The sequence below is a fragment of the Apis cerana genome, linkage group LG16 (assembly GCF_029169275.1).
Source record: "Apis cerana isolate GH-2021 linkage group LG16, AcerK_1.0, whole genome shotgun sequence".
NCBI classification, from domain to species: Eukaryota; Metazoa; Arthropoda; class Insecta; order Hymenoptera; family Apidae; genus Apis; species Apis cerana.
In genome coordinates this window covers 915,903-938,453 of record NC_083867.1, presented here as the reverse complement: position 1 = coordinate 938,453, position 22,551 = coordinate 915,903, and the positions used below count along the sequence as shown (strand labels likewise).

Sequence of the window (22,551 nt, the reverse complement as noted above, 5' to 3'; positions counted from 1 at the left end):
CGAAACTTAACCATTTATATTAAAATATACATTTCTAGTTGAAATTTTACAATCATTATATTATTATACATAGAATCTTGTATTAATATAATAATATAATATAAATATCAATAATAATTTTTACTTTTACTTACATTTTAATTTTACTTTACATTGATAAATTTTATATGAAAAAATTTACTATATTAACAAAATTCTAATCTGACTTTTTTTTAATTTTAAATTTTCAATCATAATGTATATATAATAAATTATTATAAAATAAATATATCATATAATACTATATATTTATAATATATCGTACATTGATAATAAATATTATACAATATTTACAATATTAATTAATAAAAATCATAATTTAAAAAATATTATAATGTAATACATTATCCAGTTAACATATTATTAATCAAATTGAATTTTAGTAACCATATTTTTCATTAAGACTTGTTTTTCCATCTCCTGCTTGATCCGATGGAGGAATCCATGTCGAATAATTATCTGTATCTTGATCACAATATATTTTTTGTTGCTTTTGTTGATGTTTCTTTGTTACTTGAGTTTTTTGTGTTTTATGCTTGTGCTGTTCTTCATGTTCCTCAGAACATTCATTTTTAACAGTAACAATAGTATTATTAGACTGTTGCAATTCAACATTTTTGTTACATAATTCTTTATGAAATGAATTAGAAGTTGATTCATCATCACTATCAACTTCTTCTATACATTCTGTTTCCACTGTTATGTTTTCTACATGTAATTTATTAAGTGTATTTTCATGTTGATTTGTTTGTTTTTCCTATATAATTATTTTATTTAAATTAATAATAAATAATATAAATAGAAGTGTGTATGTATATATATATAATAAAAAATAATACTAAATGAAATTGAAAATAAATATTTGTTTACCTTTTTACGACGAATTAATGAATTGTGATGAAGTTTCTTTGTTTCAGAGGGTATTTTTTTTATAACAGTCATATTTGCATCTGTATTATGATTCATATTAGAATAAGAAAGAATGGGTAAATTTGCTGGCTGTGTCAAGTTTAATAATTTAATTAAATTTGATTCTTCTTTTTGAAGACTTTGTAATTCCAACTTCATTTTAGCAATATCATTTTTAGTTAAAGCAAACGAATTTAAACTTGACATAAAAGCATCTAATGCATCCTCTTCAGTTGTATCAATTTTTGTAGTATTTACATTTTGCCAATTTTGAATTGAAGTTGATAAATGTGTTATTTTTTCTTTAACTTCCTTATGCTTTTTAAGCTACAATACAATAAAATTTTTGTTTTTATATTTTTAAATTATAAAATAGAAAATAATGCAATTCAACTCACTAATGAATCATATGTTTCTACTTTTTGCTCTAATTTTCCAGCTAATCGCATTCTCTGTTCACGTTTTTTTTCTATTGATCCAGTTCTATCTAAAAAATTATCTTCATCCGAATCATAATAATCTTCTGCTTCCCAATTTCTTGTTTTCCTTTTTCTTGCTTCTAATTGAATTAATCAAAATGAAATAAGAAAAAATTATAAGTTTTTTCATAAGTTATTTTTAAGTTATGTTTCAATAACAAATAATACACAAAGAAAAAATAATAAATTATTAATAAAGATATTAATTTATAATAAATTATTATAAAAATTATATAATATTGTTCTTACCATGATTTGCTTGCCTTAATAATCCATATCTGTCCAATATTTTACAGGCTTCGAGTGCACATTGTATAACTGCTTCTTTCTTCTTACCTTTAACAAGAGCTTCTGCTCTCATTGAATGGCCAACAATATCTTCAGTAGGAAGACTAAATATTTTCCATATTTTATTTAACATATTTTTATAAATATAATTAAAAATATATAAATTATATATATATATATATATATATATATATATATATAAAACACTTACTCTATCCAACATAGAAATTGTCCAAATCCTTTTTCTTCTACTTGATAATGAAGATCATACCCTTCTCTTTCAAACCATCCCCTTAGAGTTTTTTTAGGATCTTCTAAAATTAAATCATCATCTGCAAATGAAGCATAAGGATTTTCTTGTAAATCTGTTTCTTCCTCTGCATCTTCTCCCATTCCCCAATCAATGCCTTCACTTTCTTTATCTTCAATGGATTCCTCAGCTTTCTCTTTTTCATGATATCTTTGCAATTGAGATGCTCTCATTTCCTGAAATATTTTTTGTTTTATTTTATATTTATTTTCAAAATAAACAATTAAAAAACATTAAAAAAATAAATCTTTAATTTAATTAAAGTTTGATTCAGAATATTGTTTTATTTCAATTTTTTTTTTTTTTTTTTTTTGCTTAATTTGATAATTACAGACATTGATAAAGACAGACAAAATATAACGATTTTTAATATTTATTTATTTAATTAATTTATTTAAAATTTATTTATTTAATTATTTAAAATATGTTAAAGTTTTGCAGTACTTTATTATACAAACTTTATTATACTTTATTATATTTAAATTTATCTTTTAGGTATTAGAGATTTTTAGAATTCACAGAATGCAAGAATAAAATATAAGGCAACCTTTGAATGAAATTATAATGATAAATTACAATGATTAAAGTTATTGTTGCAATGATAATGATATTAGTTTCATATTTTATATCTATTGAAGATATAATTAAAAATATATACTTTAAATTCATTAAAATGACAAAATCAGTGAAGTACCATACTTTCTATGTAATTACTCATTTTTTCTATAATTTGATTCTTGACGACAATTAATTATTTAAACATAAAAAAATCATATTCATGATTTTTCCAAGTAATTGCTGTTTCTTTAGAATTTGGCAAATTGAATAAATTGTAATTATAAAAAAATTATATTCAAAAGTAAATATTCATAAATAAATATTTTCAAAAAAATACTCACAGAAAACTATTCTTTCAAGAAATTGTATGCTAATATCATTTATGCCATTTAGAATCTGCTTTAAACTTTATATCATCACTAACATTTTAAAAATTTATTTTCTATGCATGAAATATTATATATTATCACATTATATAAAACAAAAAAAATATAAATAAAAATTTTGGATTAATTTAACTATATAATAAAATTAAACTAAACTTTAACAAAATATAATTTTTAAATAAATATATTTCAATATTAAAATCTATTATATTTCATAATATTTATTAATAATTAGATTATGTAAAAAAAATTTAAAAAAAATAATATGAATCAAAATTTAGTCTTTAAATTAAATAATAAATACCTTTAGTTCTGTCAAGCTATATTGAGATTCTTCTTCTACATCTTCTGGTGGAGCTTGTAAAATATATTTTCTTTGACTACAACCAAATCTGAGCATATGACCTCCACGTATTCTTACATAAATATTAGGTTTTATACGACTTCCATTCCAAAAAGTACCATGAGTACTTCCTAAGTCATATACATAAAAACCTTTATCATTGTCTTTGTCTTCTTCTAATCTATATTGCAAAATTGCATGATATCTTGAAATAGTAGGATGTGCAAGTGATAAATGACACGAAGGTAAACGTCCAATAACATAAAAACTTCGTTCATTGAGTGAAATTGTTTCAACAATGACACCAGATTTTAGTACTTCCATTTTATACTTTTCTTTTGGCTTTCCTCCCCATGGTGGTTCTATATATGAACAATCTTGTAAATGTTCTTGAGATTTGTCATGATTTGAATGATTTTCATCATTATTTTCACGTAAACATGTATCTGTTGAAAGAGATGTTTTTGAAATTTTATGTATCGATCCAAAACGTTTCGGACCAATTAATACAGTTGGTTTCTTAAAAGTTACGATATTATCTTTTATTTGTATCTTTGTATCTTTTTCCGATGTATCAGAAGAAACAGACATTTTATTAACAGATATTTTTTCATTGTTTATGTCATTTTGTATATTTTCTTCACCATCGTTTAAACAATTCCTTGATTCAAACTTGTTTGATCCAGTTTCCATTTTTATTTTACATAAGAAACAAAAAAGAGGCAAATATTAAAATTTTTAAAAAATTATCAAATTTTTAAAATGCATAAGAATTTTCCTAACCAAATTTTAAATTTATAAGATTTAAACTATCCTTCAACTATGTATAATCATAGATTAAATATAAAATAGAAAATGTACTTTAGAGAAAATAATGCGATTACTGTGCCATCTAAGTTATTTAATTTTAACTTTATGGATGTACGTAATGAATTCTTCTTCATGATCTCATGATATTTAATAATTCTAGGATATATTTTTTTTTAAATTTCAAAATTTCAATATGGATAAGAATTAAATAATAAATATTTAATATTTTTACTTTAAAAATTATTTTTAAAATTAGAAATATTTATAATTGAATATTTATAATCGAATTTCGATAATTTGAGTTTCATCTTGAAAAGAATTGACTTTTTAGAGATTTTGATGTATCGAAATTTTTGAATAAAAGAAATTTATTAAATTTAACAAACGAAGATTCGTACAAAATCTTTATATATAAATTAATAATTTTTTGATTATGGTTTATGATTATGGTAAGAAGAGGTATTTCAAACTTTGAATATAAATTATTTATTGCATAAACATATAAATATGTTTATAAATATATAATAATATAATTATAAAATTGACATAAAAAAACTTTCATAGATGTGCATGTGGTCAAAAAGCAAAAAGTAGAGATATTGGCTTGTGTTATTTATTTTTCGTTTTGAATAATTGATTTTTAATATCTTGTGACATATAATTATAATTTTTGAATTACAAAGGTAATGATAATAAAAATTTGACTTGTATAGATAAATTTATATAGATAAATAAAATTGAGAAATAATAATATATATAAATATGTAAATAATCGAATTAAAGATTTATTTCTACTTTAGTAATTTTGGCAATAAAATGAAATGGACGAAAATTTTAGATAGAGATTCAAAATTTCAGATTATATTTTATTATCTGTACATTAAATATATTCATTAATTTTTTAATTTTTTATTAATTAATTTCAATTAATTTTTCCTTTCAATAATTATCAATTAGTTTTTTTTAGAACATATTATTACTAATGTTATAAATTAATTATAAATATTCTATATATACTTTTCTTATACTTTTCTTATTCTATATAGACTTTGGTAATAAAAATTGTTTTTGGAGCAAATTTTTGTTAATACTGTTCATTTAAAAAATGAAACAAATAAGATATGAATTTAATATTATTTTGAATTTAAAAAAAAAGAATTTTAAAAATAATTATATAAAATTTTAATTGTGAAATAAATTTTTTATATAATAAATTAATAATGAATTTTATATAAACAAGAAGCAATAGCAACATATTTTCTATAATATCCCAAAAAAACTTAAAGAAAAGTATTTTGAAATTCTTACAAAATTCTGATGTTTCAATATGATTATAGAAATGTGAAGATATCTATGATTTATAAATATATAAAATTTGTAATAATATCTTCATAACAACCAAAGCAAGATTATTATTATTATTACTAGACATAAGATATCATAATTTCATATGTTAAAAAATAAAGAATAGGAAATAAAGAGAAATAAAAGATAAAATAGAAATAATTGCAATGTGTTTATTTAAATATATTTTATTTATTATAATAAAATAAAATATTTTACTTATTATAATATAATAAATAATAATAAGTTAAATATATTTTAATTATTATAATATTAAAAATTAAACAATAATAAATGTTTATATATAAGTTTTGATAATACAATGATTGAATTAAATTTTACTAATACTGTTAATTTAGAAAAGAAAATAAATAAAACATATATCTAATACTGCATCATTTTGAATTAAAAAAAAAATATTTAAATATATTTTTTTGAATTACGGAATAAACTTATGAATTAATAATGAATTTTATATAGGTTTTATATAAATAACAACATATTTTCTGCAATATTAAAGAACATTTTAATATTCTTCAAAATTTTAATTTCATAATATAATTGCAGAAATACAAAAATATTTACAAGAAAAATATATTTTATAATAGCATTTTCATAGTAATATTGTTAAACATAACATATCAAAACTTCATACAGTGAATATGAAAAACTTAAAAAGAAAGGAAAAAAAAAGATATAGTAAAAGAAATATTTTTTAAAAAGAATATTTTTTAAGAAGAATATATTGCTATATTATTAGAAATTAACTAATAATAAATAATTTGTATATAAATTTTGATAGGAATGTGATATTATTGTTGATCTAAATTAATAAAAAAATTTAGAAGCAAGGAAGCAAATAAGATATCTGTTTAAAACTATTATATCATTTTGATTTTAAGAGAAATGATTTTTAAAATAATTTCATTTTTTGAATTATAAAATAAATTATAAAACAATAATTTTGTATAAATAAAAAGCAATAGCAATATCATTTTTCCAATTTCAAAGGCAAAGAAATTTAAAAGAAATTTAATACGTTATTTTTATCATAAAATACAATATTTATGCTTTCAAGATTTCAAATTTACAATATGGTAAAATATTTATAAAAACATTTACAAAGAAAAAAAATGTAAAACTTGTAATATGCCCAATAGCAAATTATATAAACAGTTAGAAAAAATTAGTCTTTCTTGAATGCCAAGAAAAAAAATACAGATTCCAATAGATTCCTTAATAATTTCTTTAATTTGAATAATATAATTTATATAATATATATATATATATATATATAACCAATAGCAAATTAATTTCAAAACCAAATTGCATTTAATATAATAATTTTTTTCTATAAAAATCAAGTTAATATTGCTCAATATATAATGAATATTTCATGGTTATATTCTAGATAGTTGAATTTTATATTTATTAATGTATATGATAAAAAATCATTATTCATATATATACATATTCATTGATAATTCAGAAATGAAAAATGTAAACATATATACATCTTTATTGGAGCAATTTACATATGCTTGAAAATAAATATAATTATATCCATAAGTTTGAACAAAAAAATCACAGCAAAAGCAATAATTCTTAAAATGATAATAGATATAATCAACCAATATATAAAACTATATTATCTGAACTAATTCTCTTAGAACAATCCAATTAAACTAAAAAGATCAATCAATAAATATTTAAAAAAAAAAACAAAACAAATAATAATAAAAACTTGAATAATAATCTATATTATCATATTTTTACACAAAGAAATGATGAAAACTGGCAATTATCAGATAACTAGAAAACTATAGAATAAAATATTCTTAATAGACTTAGATTAACATTAAAAAAACCAAATATAGTAAGATATAAATACTATCTATATAAAGAAGAAACTTTTGAAAGAAACAAATATTTTAGTCTATATTATGATAGTAATAAAAAATTATGATTCTATTCGATCATACTTATGATTTGTTATCAATCTCAACTTCTCAAAACATACTAAATTATAAGTAAATAAATATAAAAATAACTATTAGCAGTTTTTCTATCAAGAATTGAATAACAAAGGAATAAGAAAATATATGTATAAATGTGAAGCATTCTTCGGAATATTCATTATATATAGAATATTCACTATATAGAATATAGTAGTTAAAAAGTGATTAAAAAATTATATTTTTAAAATAATCAAGTTTTACTTTCTTAAGAAAATTGAATTTACTTTCTTAAACTCATATATATTAAAAATAATATTGGAATTCCTCAAATCAAATATTCTATCATAACATTTTTTCTAATATAAAAAGAATAAAAAAAAAAAAAAATATTAAAACATATAAATCGTAAAAATAAGAATTTTATCATTATTAAAAAAGATAGCTCAATACTCTACATATAAGCCTGCGTTTTAAGTACAAAACTTCACATCAAATTTAAAGCATATTTCATCACTGAAAAATTAGACTATATTTTGTATATTATAATATGTTAGAATATAAGTAGTATAGATGTATATGTATATAATAAGTATGACATACACAATTATATAGTATGTATATTCATTATATTTTATACAATATAAGTCATACTAAAAATCAAAAGCATTTAAAGCCTTTGTATTTGTAAATAAAAAAAAATATTCTCTTTCTTAACGACTTAATATTCTAGTTTAGTTTTTCCTTTTTATTATTCTTAAATTAGAGTGAGATGTCAAATTGAAGATCTAAAGCCTTTGTTTGGTTGTCTGTTTCAAATTCAGTTATGACTAACTAATAAGAAAGCTTGTTGAGGCCGCCATGTTCCAATTCTCGCATCTATATAATGTCCTTCGTTCTTGACCGTTATAGTTAAGAGCACGTTAACAGGAAGGTAAGGATGAAAAAAACAATTTCAAATATAATTTAAATATTTTAAAATTGATTAAAATTGTTAAACAAATTTATTATATTTAATATAATATAAAAAAAGAACATACTAATATGATTTCAAATGCTCATTAATGTAAAAATATATCTATCTAGATTATCAAATTCTTGATAAAATGATATTTTAGTTTCTATACTTTTTATATAAATGTAATAATATAATAAGTTTTATTACATTATTAAATATATATGTAATAATGTGTCTTATTTTAATTTGAAATCATATTTTGTCATAACTTATCATAACCTTTTATATTTAGTGTTTTTTGTGATACAATTATACACATGTGAGATACTTTTTTATCTTACAGTTAAGATTTTCAGAAATCTAATAAAATAAATAACAAATGGTTCAAATCATAGAGCAAGAATTCTCAAGAACTTTATATTATAGTGTTATTTTATTATTATGTACTAACATACTGTTACTACATTTCACAGTAAGTATATTATTTGTGTTAAAAAAATTCTAATTCTTCTTAATTTCATTGTAGTTGATAGTATGTTTTAAAATATGCTGTAATATAAAAATGCTTCAATTCTGCAATAATTAATTATATCTTGCAGTCTTGTGGTTTAATGTTCATAATTTTATAATTGTTAATAATGTTCATAATTGACTATAATTTTTTTGTTTTGGAATTTGTTTTGAACAATTTAGAAAATGAAGTATTGTGAATATATTTATTTATTTTTATTTTCTTTTTTATCTCAAGTGATTAACATAAAAGTTTCATGTAAAAAAAAGCTAAATAACATGTTTAAAATTAAATTTGTTTATATTAAAATAATCTTACAAAAAAATATTTTTCTGTATTTTTAAAAATTTTAAAAACAAATTATATAAAAATTTTTATAGGAAAAATAAAAAGCTATGAGAAAATTAATTTTTCAATTTAATTTTAAATATATAAATTTAAAGATATAAGAAAATATATATTTAAGAAAAAAATTATGAAACATTTATTAAGCAATTAATAGACAAAATATTTTTATTTAAGTATTATAGTTTAATTGACAGTAATATGTATTTTTAGTAAAGTACTAATAAATCAATCATTTTTAAAATAATTTAATTTTTTTCATAGTTCATATGAAATAGAGTATTATTATAAATAAAGTATTACATTTTTTCTTTTTTTAAAAATTTTCTTTTTATAAAAATTTATTCATTTTGAAATAAATTATTTTTTTGGTATATGTATAAAATATTCAAAATTTTAACATATTATATATAAAAATATAAAAATATAATAAAAAATAAAAAAAAATATTAATAAAAATAAAAAAAATATTAGTTTGATTTTAATGCTTGTGTAATTATTCTTGGATATAATGTTCTATACATGCAATTATTTCATAGTAATATTTTATTGTCATGAAAATATACAATATTTATATAATCAAAAAATGGAACACAAAAAAAAAGAAAAGAAAATAAATATTCTATTTTTAAAAAATTATTCTATTCGCCATCATTTAATTTATTTTTTTAATCCTTAATTATACATATATTAATGAAAAAGTATATCTTATTTAATATTTATAAATTCAGTTATATATTTAAATAACAAATTAAATTAAATAATATTTTTTTTAATAAAGTTAATAAATGTTTTCTACTTATATGTTAACAAATTAATTAAATATAGAAATGAATATGATTATAAAAAAAAATAAATTTAATTTAACTTAAAAATATCTAGATATCTCGTTTAGATATAATTCGATTCGTTTATTACAAATTTAGATTAACTTATTGATGAGTAATGATTTCACGAATTTTGATGATTTTTAAATATATTATAAAGGATAAAATTTAAAATTTTTTGCATATAATCAGCAATCGATTTTAACTCTCGAAATATTTGTAAAAAAATATGCAAAGAAAATATTGTTTTTTTTTATTCCGTTACAACAAACGGAAAGCAAATGAATTTTATTTTTTTAATGTTTGTATTATCAATATAAATTCCAATAATATTATTTACTGATAAATCATATTTAATTATTGAATGCTCAAATTATTTATATAAATATTCTACTATGTTTTCTCTCATTTTAAAAAAATTCAATATTTTGAATTTTTCCTTCATTTATATATAGAGATATAATATAATAATCTTTATAAAATATAGAGATTTTTGATTTCAGAAACATCAATGCTTTCATTTACAGAATGGAATGAAAACATTCTATTTCGCAACAAAAGTATAATTTTATTAACTATTATTTTATTAATAACATTTTTTTCAATTGTTATAACTTTCATTTTTTAAAGTACATTTTTTCAGGATTTCTGAATAAATGCTATTATTTGTAACACTTTATGATACCTTAATATAGAAATATAGAAATATACTATGCTTTATTATTTCAATATTATATTATATGTATAATATATCTTTTATTTTTTTGTTATTTTATTCTATTTAAAAAATTTTAGTTCTCTTTTTTTTTTATTTTGAACAGATTCTCTATAATTCATATTAGTTGGATTGTAGTATTTATATGTTTTAGCTATATGCTAGTTCAGTCTTATTTATTTATAATACTTTTTTTTGCAAAACATTTCATCTTATGTAGAGTTTCATCACATTTTGCAAGTTATTGAATTGATTTGAATATAAATTTTTTAAAAGCAGGATGAACAAAATTCTTGAATATCTTTTTTTGTATTATCTTATTATTATTATTTTCTGTTTATAAAATAAAAATGATTAATTGATTTTAAATATGACAAAATTAAATCGTTTAATCTAAATTTGAAAAAGTTATTCTTCATTAAACGATTATTAATTCATTTCTTATCTTGTTTTTTTTTTTTTAAATTTATTTAGTTGATGTATGACTGAAATATAATATTCAAAATATTTTATCTGATTCTTAATTCATTTTGTGGTTAATAATCAATAACTGCTAATAATTAAAAAAAAATCGTATAATTGTTTTCAAACCTATTAGTTTAGAATTCCTGAAAATATATTTTAAATTCAAATTAAATCATTCAAAATTAAGTCAAGCACCAACTAGATCGCATCATTATTAAGTAATAATTCACTGATATTACTATTGACTGCCTCTATTACATTTATCCGAAATTCCTTAAATTTCTCTTAATAACATTATTCACATTCCATTTTATTCATATTCATATATTCTGATAGAGAACTAATGAAACATTTTCAGATTTTCTGATTGAGATCAGGAAATCATTTTAGAAACGTATTCAGTATAGCTTAATCATTATATAGTATAATTTAATTTCTTTCTTATTGAATTCATGATTCAATCTTTCAGTTAAATTAGATGTTATAGATTTTATGCATTCGCATATCGGTGTAAAATTAAATTTTTGTAATTTTTTAATATAAATTTTGAATTTTTTTTTCATTGTTCATACTTGGCAATAAAATACGTTTTTTCTTTTGGATGCTATATTGATATCAATTTGTTTCTGCAGCTTCTAATAATGCTATTTTGTTCATAATTTTTTTTATATGTATTATTTTTTCATTTTAAGCATGATTATAAAAAAATGTTTTAAACTTATTACTTACATGTTTATTATATATATATTTTTATGATGGATTATATATATATATCATATAAAAAATCTAAACTCATCTAACTCAATAATTAAGAAATGATGATTTATTTATTTTCTTAATAATGGTGATAATATTTTATTATACAAATGTAAATATAAATTCTGAAATTATGTTATTTATTATATTATATTATATTAACATATTGTATTTCATTACTTTTTAGTAAAATATCAGTAAATTGTAATATAAAAAGTTTTTGGGGCTATTTTTATTACAATTTTTATTAGATATAACTTATTTGATTTTTCATTTAAAAATAAAAACAATTTTAATACATTTTGTATGTAAAGGCTATATTGGTGGCTTGTATCTCTTTTCTTTTTTTTAAAAGAGTCATAAGAGAACATTCTTATCATAAAATTAATTTTTCAAAATTGAAGTTTGAAAACATATTTTTAGAATATTTTATAAAACTTATTTATTCTTTCTCTAATAAAATTGCATTTCAAATATTTTTTTTAATAATAATATTTTATTTTTTTGATAAATTGATATTTAATGTAACAATTTGTTATACAATATTGTTATTTTTTATACAATAGAAATTTTTTATACAATATTGTTAAAAGATAAAAATTATGACTTGTCATCATATTCACAATTTAATTAATTTAAATATGATATGTAAATTTGTGTCAATTAATTAGTATTTTGAAATTCATAAAACGTAAAAAATAATATTCGATAATAATTTTTATAATAGTGATTAGAGTTCAGAAATCAATTAGAAATATAATACAATTTAGGATAATATTATATAATATTATTATTTATATATAATATTAATTATATATAATATTAATTAATATTTATATATAATATTATTATTTAAAAATGAAAAATAAATAAAAATAATATTCTCAAATATTATTATTGACATATATAAATTTCAAATTTGAAAAAATCATATTAAATATCAATTTATATTAAAAAAAATAACATATTTGAAATTCTGTTATTGGTATATAATGTTGAATGAATTCATGTCTATTTCACATTAGTTACAGATATGCTACTTGTATATGTTTGATTTTACTCTAGTTATAAATAATCATTCAGGAAAGATTGAAAATCTTATGGAATTCTGTTTCACAAAATTGCTGATTGTGCATTATTTTTAAATGTTCTTAGTATAAAAAATATTTGTTTTATAAAAAAATTTCTCTAAGATTATTACAAATTTTATATAGAATAATATGTAAATTAAAGAAAAAAATTATTAAAATATTAATAAAAAATTCAAAACTTTTAATATAATGCATAAAAATTTCCTTGACTGAATTTCTTATTCAAAATTACAAAAATTAAAAAAAAAAGTTTTAACATCTAGTTTTCAAGATATTTCAAAAAATATGTTTTCAATCAAGATTAATTTCATCTTCATAATGGATGTCAGCAGATAAAAAAAAATATTGTGTCAAATATTTTTTTTTTAGAACTGTTTTTTATATGCGTGGTAGAGGTTCTTGATTGTTTTTTTGTTAGAATATTATGAAATAGTATTTGATACATAAGTTTGTAAAGAAAATGATATTTTCCACATTTCAGACGTATGATCGAAATTGGAATTTATATCAATTGTAATCAATATTTCTAATGATAAATTTTTCTCTAAGATTTTTTTTCATGTTTATAGCAATATAGTTATTAGTTTAAATACTTTATTGGATTATATTGTGGTTATATTTTGCATAAATAATAGTTGCTTTGCGATTTGTAATAAATAATTATGACATATAATTTTAAAAATATTAATATAGAATTATTATCTTGAGTTTCTGAATTAATATCATTTTTGTTTTCCCCAATAATTTTTTGATTATTATTGCTTTATTCACCTTCAGTAATAATTTAATTAAAGTAAAAAATTTTATCATTCAATGATTTTTTCTGTAATTGTGAAATCCAATTTTCATCCTCGTTAATTCAGATAATTCATTTTTAAAAAAATCTTTTCAGTAATATATCCAAATATATTTTTTGTCTATCATAAATAATTTAAAATAATATTATATATAATTTTGATATGATACATGTAATATTTTATAATTAAATTTATTTATATATATAATTATAATATTAAATTCATTTCAATTGTTTTCACATAAAATATATAACTTTGAAAATTCTTTTGCTGATAATTTTTACATTATCTAAATTTCTAGAAAATTATTTTTTCTTAAACTATTGTATGTTTCTCTGTATCTTAATTGAAAAGAATCATATACCGTTTATATAAAATATTAAATTTTTATTATATCATTTTTTTAAAATTAAAAAATTAGAAAATTAGATTTAGCAGAAAACTAATTTGTATAATGTATATATGTTTATTGATAATCAATTATATCAATTATTGATAATCAATTTCAGTAATAAGAATATATAATAATTTATATAATTTTTTGCATAAATTGTTAAAATACGAATTACATAAATGAAAAATTAAAAGTTTTGAAAAAATATGAAAATGAAATAATTACTCCATATTTGTAAAGATTACATTCTAGATAACCGTTAATTATCAAGCAAACGATAAAAATTTCGGTTGCTAATACACGACTTTAAAAATTAGTAATTTTGAGGTGAGCGTGGCGAGGTTTTTTTAAAAACAGAGATAGATGCAAAGAAAACAAATTTTACATGTATTTTTATGTTGTTTTGCTTCGTATATTTAGAACAAATTTTACACATCTTTTTTTTTGCAATGTCAGTTCAATCCTGTCTATGTACATTTTTTGTAATATACATTTCAGAATCAATACATATATGATTTGTAAAATTTTATCCCAAATTTTACTATTTTACATAGATTATTTATTTTAGATTGATTAAATTTATAAAATTTATTAATCCGTTGTTGTAATTGTTCTTTATATTTTATTACGAATCTACTGGTATTTATGTAATCATTGGATATGTAAATTATTTATTTTATTTTACTGTTAGCCATCTGAACAATATAAAAATCTCGAAATTTGTCGAAATTCATTATTCTTTCAAATATCAGTATTTTTATTATTGTTCTTTTCAATACATTTAGATATTTGATTTTTTTATTTGTGTCATCAAAATAAGTTCGAAATCTTTATCTTTATCTTTATTTTTTTGCAAGTAATTAAGTGTCAAATATCATTTAATTTCTTTTTATTTTCTCATAGTTCATAATGTGTTCATAACAATTTGTTTGAATAATAATTATTTTCTAAAATTTATGTCAAATATATAGAAATTGTCAAATATAATAGAAAATAATAATATCTTAATAATTCTGAGTTCTTATTGAACTTAAAACAGAATTTAAAACAGAAGCTTTAATATTATAATATATTTGAATTATATAATTAGTTTGATTTTATATATATATATATTTTTTACTCTTATTATTTTTTATAATTAATTTTTTATAATAATTATTTCATGCGATTTCTTATTGCCAAAGACATATCGTTATCATTAGAATTATTATTATTGCTTATTTTATTAAATACTGAAAAAAATTTATATAGTTTTCTTATTAATAGTAAAACAAAATTGGATTTTAGTAATTCATGTTTAATGTTTGAAATTGATATTAACAAGAAAATACATTCATGATATATTTTGTACATTATATATGATATAATTTTGTATGTTCAACTTACAATTATTTCAATATCCTTTTGTTTATATAAAGTTAAAAATAAATAATGAAAATATGAGAATTCGTCCTTTCTCATTTTACGACTTTAAACCTAAAAATATTACAATAAATATTTCAAAACACATATATATTATGTATAGAGAAAATTATATTAATGAAAGAATTGTATAGAAATGATTACGTGGACAACTGGCAACTCTCTACGTCTTAATTTTTGTCATACATTCCCTAAAGTGTAGAAGAAAAAAAAATTTAAATATTAGATTGTGTCTGTGTGTGTGTATATATATATATATATATATATATATGTATATGAATATGTACAAAATTATTTGAGATAATTAATAGTGAGAGAATTGGCATTTTATATAATAATATGAAACAATGGTTGAAAAAAAATTGTCTATATGAATTCTAATAAGATTCATGTGACATGTTTCGAAAAAGAAATTGTTTAGAAGAAAAACTATTATAGCTCTTCTGACAAACGAAGAAAGACACACAGTTGACTCGTAAACTTAGTTTATTATAGAGTTACAGTCTTTTTTTTGTGCTCCTTATTATTCTCTTATATAAGAGGAAACTAAGAATGTATATTATTGTGTATACATATTCGCAAAACAAAGTAATAGAATATGGAATGGTTAATAGCAGAGGAATAATGGTAATAAAGATCGTGAAACAACAATAAGAAAAAATTGTTCACGCTTCCTATAAAATAAGCCAATTAGTGATTTTCATTCTTTTCTTATTTTTATTCTTGAAATAAGGATAGAAGGTTAATAATCTATATATATATATATATATATATATATATATATATTCACAATCATATAGTTAATATGGCATATAAGGAGAATATGAAATAATTAACAAGGGAATCAATACATTAATAGTAGAAATCATAAAGTGATGGTGAGGGAAAAGTTGTCCAAGCTTATTGTAATTATAACTTATTGTAATGTTAGAGTAATATCTTACGTTATTTTTTGCTAAAAAAATAAAGGATATTGAATGAGAAGTTTTGTCTTATCTTCTTTACAATTCTGATTCATTATGTGATTATCATTTTTTTTTGCAAATAAAAATTTTAAAAAGCGTTAATGATGTGAAATCAATAATTGATTCATTCTTTCCGTATATTCTCTTTAAATTTTTTACAAAAAAGGAATATATAAATTTGATGTATTTAAAGAATTATAGAAATAATTAAAAATTATTTCAAATTAGATAAGAAAGTTCCAATATTTGAAATTTGATTTAGAAATCTATACGAATTTTTTCCAGTATCTAATATTTCGCTGTCCGAATAATATTTTGAGTTTTAAAGTATTACTAATATTTTTTGTTATTTCTTATTTTTTATTTTCTCTCGTTTTTTTTAACTTTTTATAATTTATTTAAATTTTATTTGAAAAATTGAAGTATAAAATAATATTGAATGTTTGTTTTGTAACGTTAATTATGAAAACCATTATAAATTTTTGTGACATGATGATATAATTGACCATGATTGTAACTGACAATGAGTTTCTTTTTTTTTTTATTTCTCCTACTGCTGTTTTTAAGTTTTAGATTTTTCAAGTTTTAATTTTTATTTCCCTACTATTTTCATTATAAAAATATCTATTACTTAATATATAATTCAAAATTGTGATCATGACTTATATTCAAGGACTTTTTCATGAGTTATATTCAATATAATAATTTATTTCAAGGAGTTATTTTTTAAAAATTTTTTATCAAAATTTTAATTATTATGAATTTTATATTATAATAGTAGATTTATAGTTCATTTGTACCAAAAGATAGCAAACAAATTGATAAACGGAAAATCTTCATTTGTTCCGTTTGAATATATTACTTATTATGTCAATAATAACTTGTTGACATAATAATAGATTCTTATAAAGATTTGTCAATAAGTAATATTCTCCTTATGAATTTACGCTAATATTTTGAAGTCATCGTTATTACATCGTCCTGATTATATTCAATATTCATTTGTTTTTTTCGTCAAATAATTTAATTTTACACGATTATTCGATCAATTATGAAAATACATGTGACGCAAATTAAGAGTATTAAATAATCAGATAATAATTCATATTTTTTGTACTTGTTATCTTTTCATAGAAAAGCAATATATGGTTTAAAATTATATATTATATTTATAATACAATGAAACAATAAAGATACATATATTGATATTCATAAGACTAGAATTCAAAACCCATGTTTCAATAATTTTCAATAATGAATATTTACAGTTTTGAATTTTTGAATTTTATCTTCAGAATAAATCTTTTATCTATAAAATTATCGAATAATATCGATATAATATTTTGAAGCCTTAAAGTATTGTTAATTGTTTTTTGTTATCAATTCTTTTTTAGATTTCTAAAATACTAAACTTGAAAAATTGTTTTTTATCTTTTTTTCTTACAAATTTTAAAAACATAACGCATTTCTGTATTTCAATTATCAATTTATTTTTATATTTTTATTGTATTATATATATTTATCATTTTTAAATTATTTTCGTTTTTATTATTTCATAGTGATAATAATAATTCAATTAATCGGAATATTAAATTATCTAAAATATCGTCTTTATTCCGAAAATGCTAAAATAATCGGAATTTTATTATATCGAGATCTAATAGGTTGATAATTGTGTCTTAAAAAAAATATTATTGCATTGTGAGTTTCTTAAAACTATGTTTAAATTTATTTATTATTATTATTTAGCTGTATATTTGTGCTGCGAAATTCATTTATTGACAGTTATTATTATTTTATTTTAAACAAAATACATAAAACTTCGTTTCCTCCTTGATTTGAACTTAGTTAATCGTCTCAACATCGAAATAAATGCTGAGAAGATTCATATATAAACATAACCATCCAATAGAAACAATAAGTGTAACAGAAAACAAAATACTTTTTTTTGCTAGATGTATAATTATGATTTTTTTGAATTGCATGATTATTATGTCATGAATTTTTATAAATTTGTAATTTTGATTAATGAATAGAGTCTATCAAAATTAAGTGATATAAATTAATGAAAATGCGAATTGATTTCATTATTATATTTTTAATTCTAGCTCAAATAGTGACTACTTTGCTAGAATATGGTGACTATTCGAAAAAATGTTAGTTTGTTAAAGAGAGACATCTTGAGGGTCACCACTCTATCATGTGTTTGTAGCATGCTTTAAATCAACGATATACATAAAGCCACGAAGATTTCTTTAAAAAAGAAAAGTTATTCTGTAATTTTCCTTTAGAAAAAGCCACTTTTCTGAATCAGTACGAATATGATATAGATTGAATTAAGCGATATAAATTAACAAACAAAATTCATATTTCATGAAAAAGAAAAAAAAAGAACAATTGAATTATTATTTTCTTTGGTCAAAATTTTCAAAATATTTTTTTGAAATATACAACAAAATATACAAATATATAAAATATACAAAATCGACCGGTTAAAGTTCTATACAATAGAATTCCAATTATTTGGCATGAATGATAATATGAAGTAATAATAATGACTAAAACGAATAAAAATAACTTAAAAAACGATAAATACATAATAATAATATTAATGCAATTTATAATATTAATAATAAGTATTAGTAATAAAATATTATATGAAATATAACATAAAATAAAATGTAATATAAAACATAATATAACACATAATATAACATAATATAACACATAAAATAAATTATGTGTTTCTATTGTTTAAATATTAATAAATTTGCTAGAAAATACAATGCAATAAAACAGGAGACATTTTCAGTATTGCATAATGTCTTTTGAAACAATATTTATATGCCAATTTTTGATATGATGATAACATCATATTCTTATTTTATTGCCTTTTTTCAAAATACAATCTATGAACAATTGAAAAAAAAATTATGCAATTATACATTTCTTATCGGACTTCGAATTATACAGTCTCTTTAGACTGAATTAGAGTTACATTAGAATCAGATGAAATGTTTAAAAGAATTTGTGTTTTATAATGTTCGTATATAAGCGTATCATTAATATATAGTTAAAATTAGTTATGATTTTTGATATTTACGTGTATATACGATACATACATTATAAAATTTATGAATTCAATTTATTTAGTATATAGAATAATCAATTATGAATCAATTATTTAGTATCGATGTTACTGCTGTATGTCCATAATTTTTTTTATTTCTTTTTATGAAAAATATGAATCGCGATAATTGCCGAAAGAAATTGAGGTAAATGTGTTGATTAATTAAAATTTCAAATAATTTCAGATAATTGGAATTCGGTTATGAGTATTTATATTTTAAATCCATGCTCTTTTTAGTTATACAAAACATATATATCATCGAAGATTGACTTATACTTCGATCATCTGTTACTTCATCAATTTGATTGGAACGAAAAAACAATAGAATCGTTTTAGAAGTATCTGAGAATATAAATAAATTTTTTAAATTATAGAATAAATGTGCTGGATTTCATTTGAAGAATGGTATACCAAGATACCATTATTCAATCTGCATAACTTATTTATTTTTCATTTTCTTTCAAGAAAAATTATTATTAAAGACATGTAAATATTCATTGTATCTAAAAAATTAATATTATCAATAATTATCCATGCAGACAAGAATTTTTTCATTTTTTTTTTACTTTTTAATTATTTTATTCAAATTTTAACACTTAGTAACATGCATCGATATGCATATTAAAATTTTACTTATAACGTGTTTTATAATATTTTTCCTTCGATTTTCTTTTGAAGCTAATTCTATTGGGTTTGATTCATAAATATGTGGCGGTAATCTTAATATTTCAACACTGTGATTTTCACATAGAAGTAAACATTTCATCAATTTTGTATATTTTTTTTTTTAGCATTACATTAAAACATTTAATTTATAAATTATATTATATATTAATGAATAATATATTTGTGCAACTGATGTAAATAGATATCCAATCTAAACTATTGCGCTTAGTTGACCTGGGGAAGGACTATAAAGTTATATCTCTTGTATTTTATTTTTACAATCACTTCTTCAATTTTTGAAATATATCTCTTATGAATTTAATTATTTTAAATATGTATTTATACAACTGATACGTATGTATTAATTATTCATTTCGGATTATTGCAGTCAGCTGAGCCAGGAAGGATCACAAAGTTATATCTCGTTTTCTTATATTATCATCATTTCCTTTTTGAACATGTGCGTCACGAATTTATTTATATTATTTCATATTTACTGCTACAAGGACTACAAAGCTACATTCCCCGTTTTCTTTCATCAAATAATTTCTTTAATTTTTTAGACATATGCATCATGAATTAGGTTGTTTTAATACATACTTACACACTGATACGTATATATTAACTATTTAATCTGGACTATTGCAGTCAGCTGAGCCGGGAAGGACTACAAAACTACATTCCCCGTTTTTTTACATCATCATCATTTCTTTAATTTTTTGAACATGTGCGTCACGAATTTATTTGTATTATTTTATATTTATTGCTACAGATGTGTTAACTATCTAATCTGGACTATTGCAGTCAGCTGAGCCGGGAAGGACTACAAAGCTACATTCCCCGTTTTTTTACATCATCATTATTTCTTTAATTTTTTGAACATGTGCGTCACGAATTTATTTGTATTATTTTATATTTATTGCTACAGATGTGTTAACTATCTAATCTGGACTATTGCAGTCAGCTGAGCCGGGAAGGATTACAAAGCTACATTCCCCATTTTCTTTTATGAGATCACTTCTTTAATTTTTTGAACATATACACCATGTTATTGGTGTAATACCGTATTTAATATCTGTGTTTTTCTGGTATCTATTCTATCTACTCTTTAGAGAAAAACAAATTCATATATTTTTATAGATGTTATCGTTATATTAATGGTGCCATTAACACAATTTAGAATAAAAACAGTTTCATTGGAAAGTTAATTTTTCTTAGTATAAAATTTTTGTCATTTGAATTATTTTATTCCAAAAGTTTATTTTGTTTTGAATATTCGTTAAATTATAGTTATTTTATTACAAAAATACTAATGTTGATTCTTTCAAATTTGGATTTGAATTCTTTGCTGTGCACTGCTCAAGTATCTGAAAAATTTTTTTTTTTTAATCTTTGAATTAAATTTTTAGATTCACTAAATTGTTAATTGAAATATCCATGTTAAATATTGATTAAAGATATTACATCTCAGGTGAGCATTTGTATGATATTAATAATCATATCTTTATATACTATTCAGAATCGAAATTTTTGATTAATTTCCTTTGGTAAATTTCGTTTTATTGTAAAAGTTTTTCCTTTTTCTCTTATCATTGCTAGTCTAAAAATTTGCTCAAGCAGATATCATCGCATCCTATAAATCTCGAACTTTTACGCATAATAAACCTCCTCCAACTATTATTAGGCATTTGATAATCCATTAGAGCCAAAAGTGATATTATTTTATAGACTATTGTGAACTAAATTATGACTTTAATAAGAATCTATTTTTTGTGCTTGAAATAACTTTTTTCTTCAGATTTTTATGAATCATCCACGACCATGTTAGAAATGCAAATAATATCACTGACGTAATAATATAATGATACAATAATACACAATTTATATAAGAAATCCATTTTTGTTTAGTACTCTCAAATTCAACTATTAGATTGGTTTTATACGTGGATAGAAGCGTTTTTCGCACATTTTAAGGACTTGTTTGTTGTTATTGGAGAATTGTCAATTTCTTTATGAAAGCTTCGCATATTGTTTTTGTCTTCGATTATAGTTGATTATATATATATTTTTTTCTATTTTTCAGTCTGC

At 19.5% G+C, this 22,551-nt stretch overlaps 1 protein-coding gene and 1 long non-coding RNA gene across 3 annotated transcripts in view; one reads left to right on the top strand and one right to left on the bottom strand.

The window, feature by feature from the left end:
* Positions 1 to 266: 266 nt before the first annotated feature.
* LOC107993680 (kanadaptin) lies at positions 267 to 4,149 on the bottom strand. The gene is made up of 6 exons (XM_062086244.1): positions 3,274 to 4,149; positions 1,927 to 2,201; positions 1,677 to 1,819; positions 1,347 to 1,507; positions 910 to 1,275; positions 267 to 796 (listed from the first exon to the last, which is right to left on the bottom strand). Exons 1-6 carry the CDS (start codon positions 4,003 to 4,005, stop codon positions 419 to 421), a joined length of 2,055 nt encoding a protein of 684 aa, XP_061942228.1. The 5' UTR covers positions 4,006 to 4,149; the 3' UTR covers positions 267 to 418.
* Positions 4,150 to 8,080: 3,931 nt separating this feature from the next.
* LOC107993691 (uncharacterized) overlaps positions 8,081 to 22,551 on the top strand; it is a 59,553-nt gene continuing 45,082 nt past the window's right edge. For both annotated transcript variants that reach the window (XR_009832985.1, XR_009832984.1), the window contains exons 1-2: positions 8,081 to 8,355; positions 8,723 to 8,851. This is a non-coding gene — a long non-coding RNA (uncharacterized LOC107993691). The remainder of the gene's footprint in view (positions 8,356 to 8,722; positions 8,852 to 22,551) is intronic.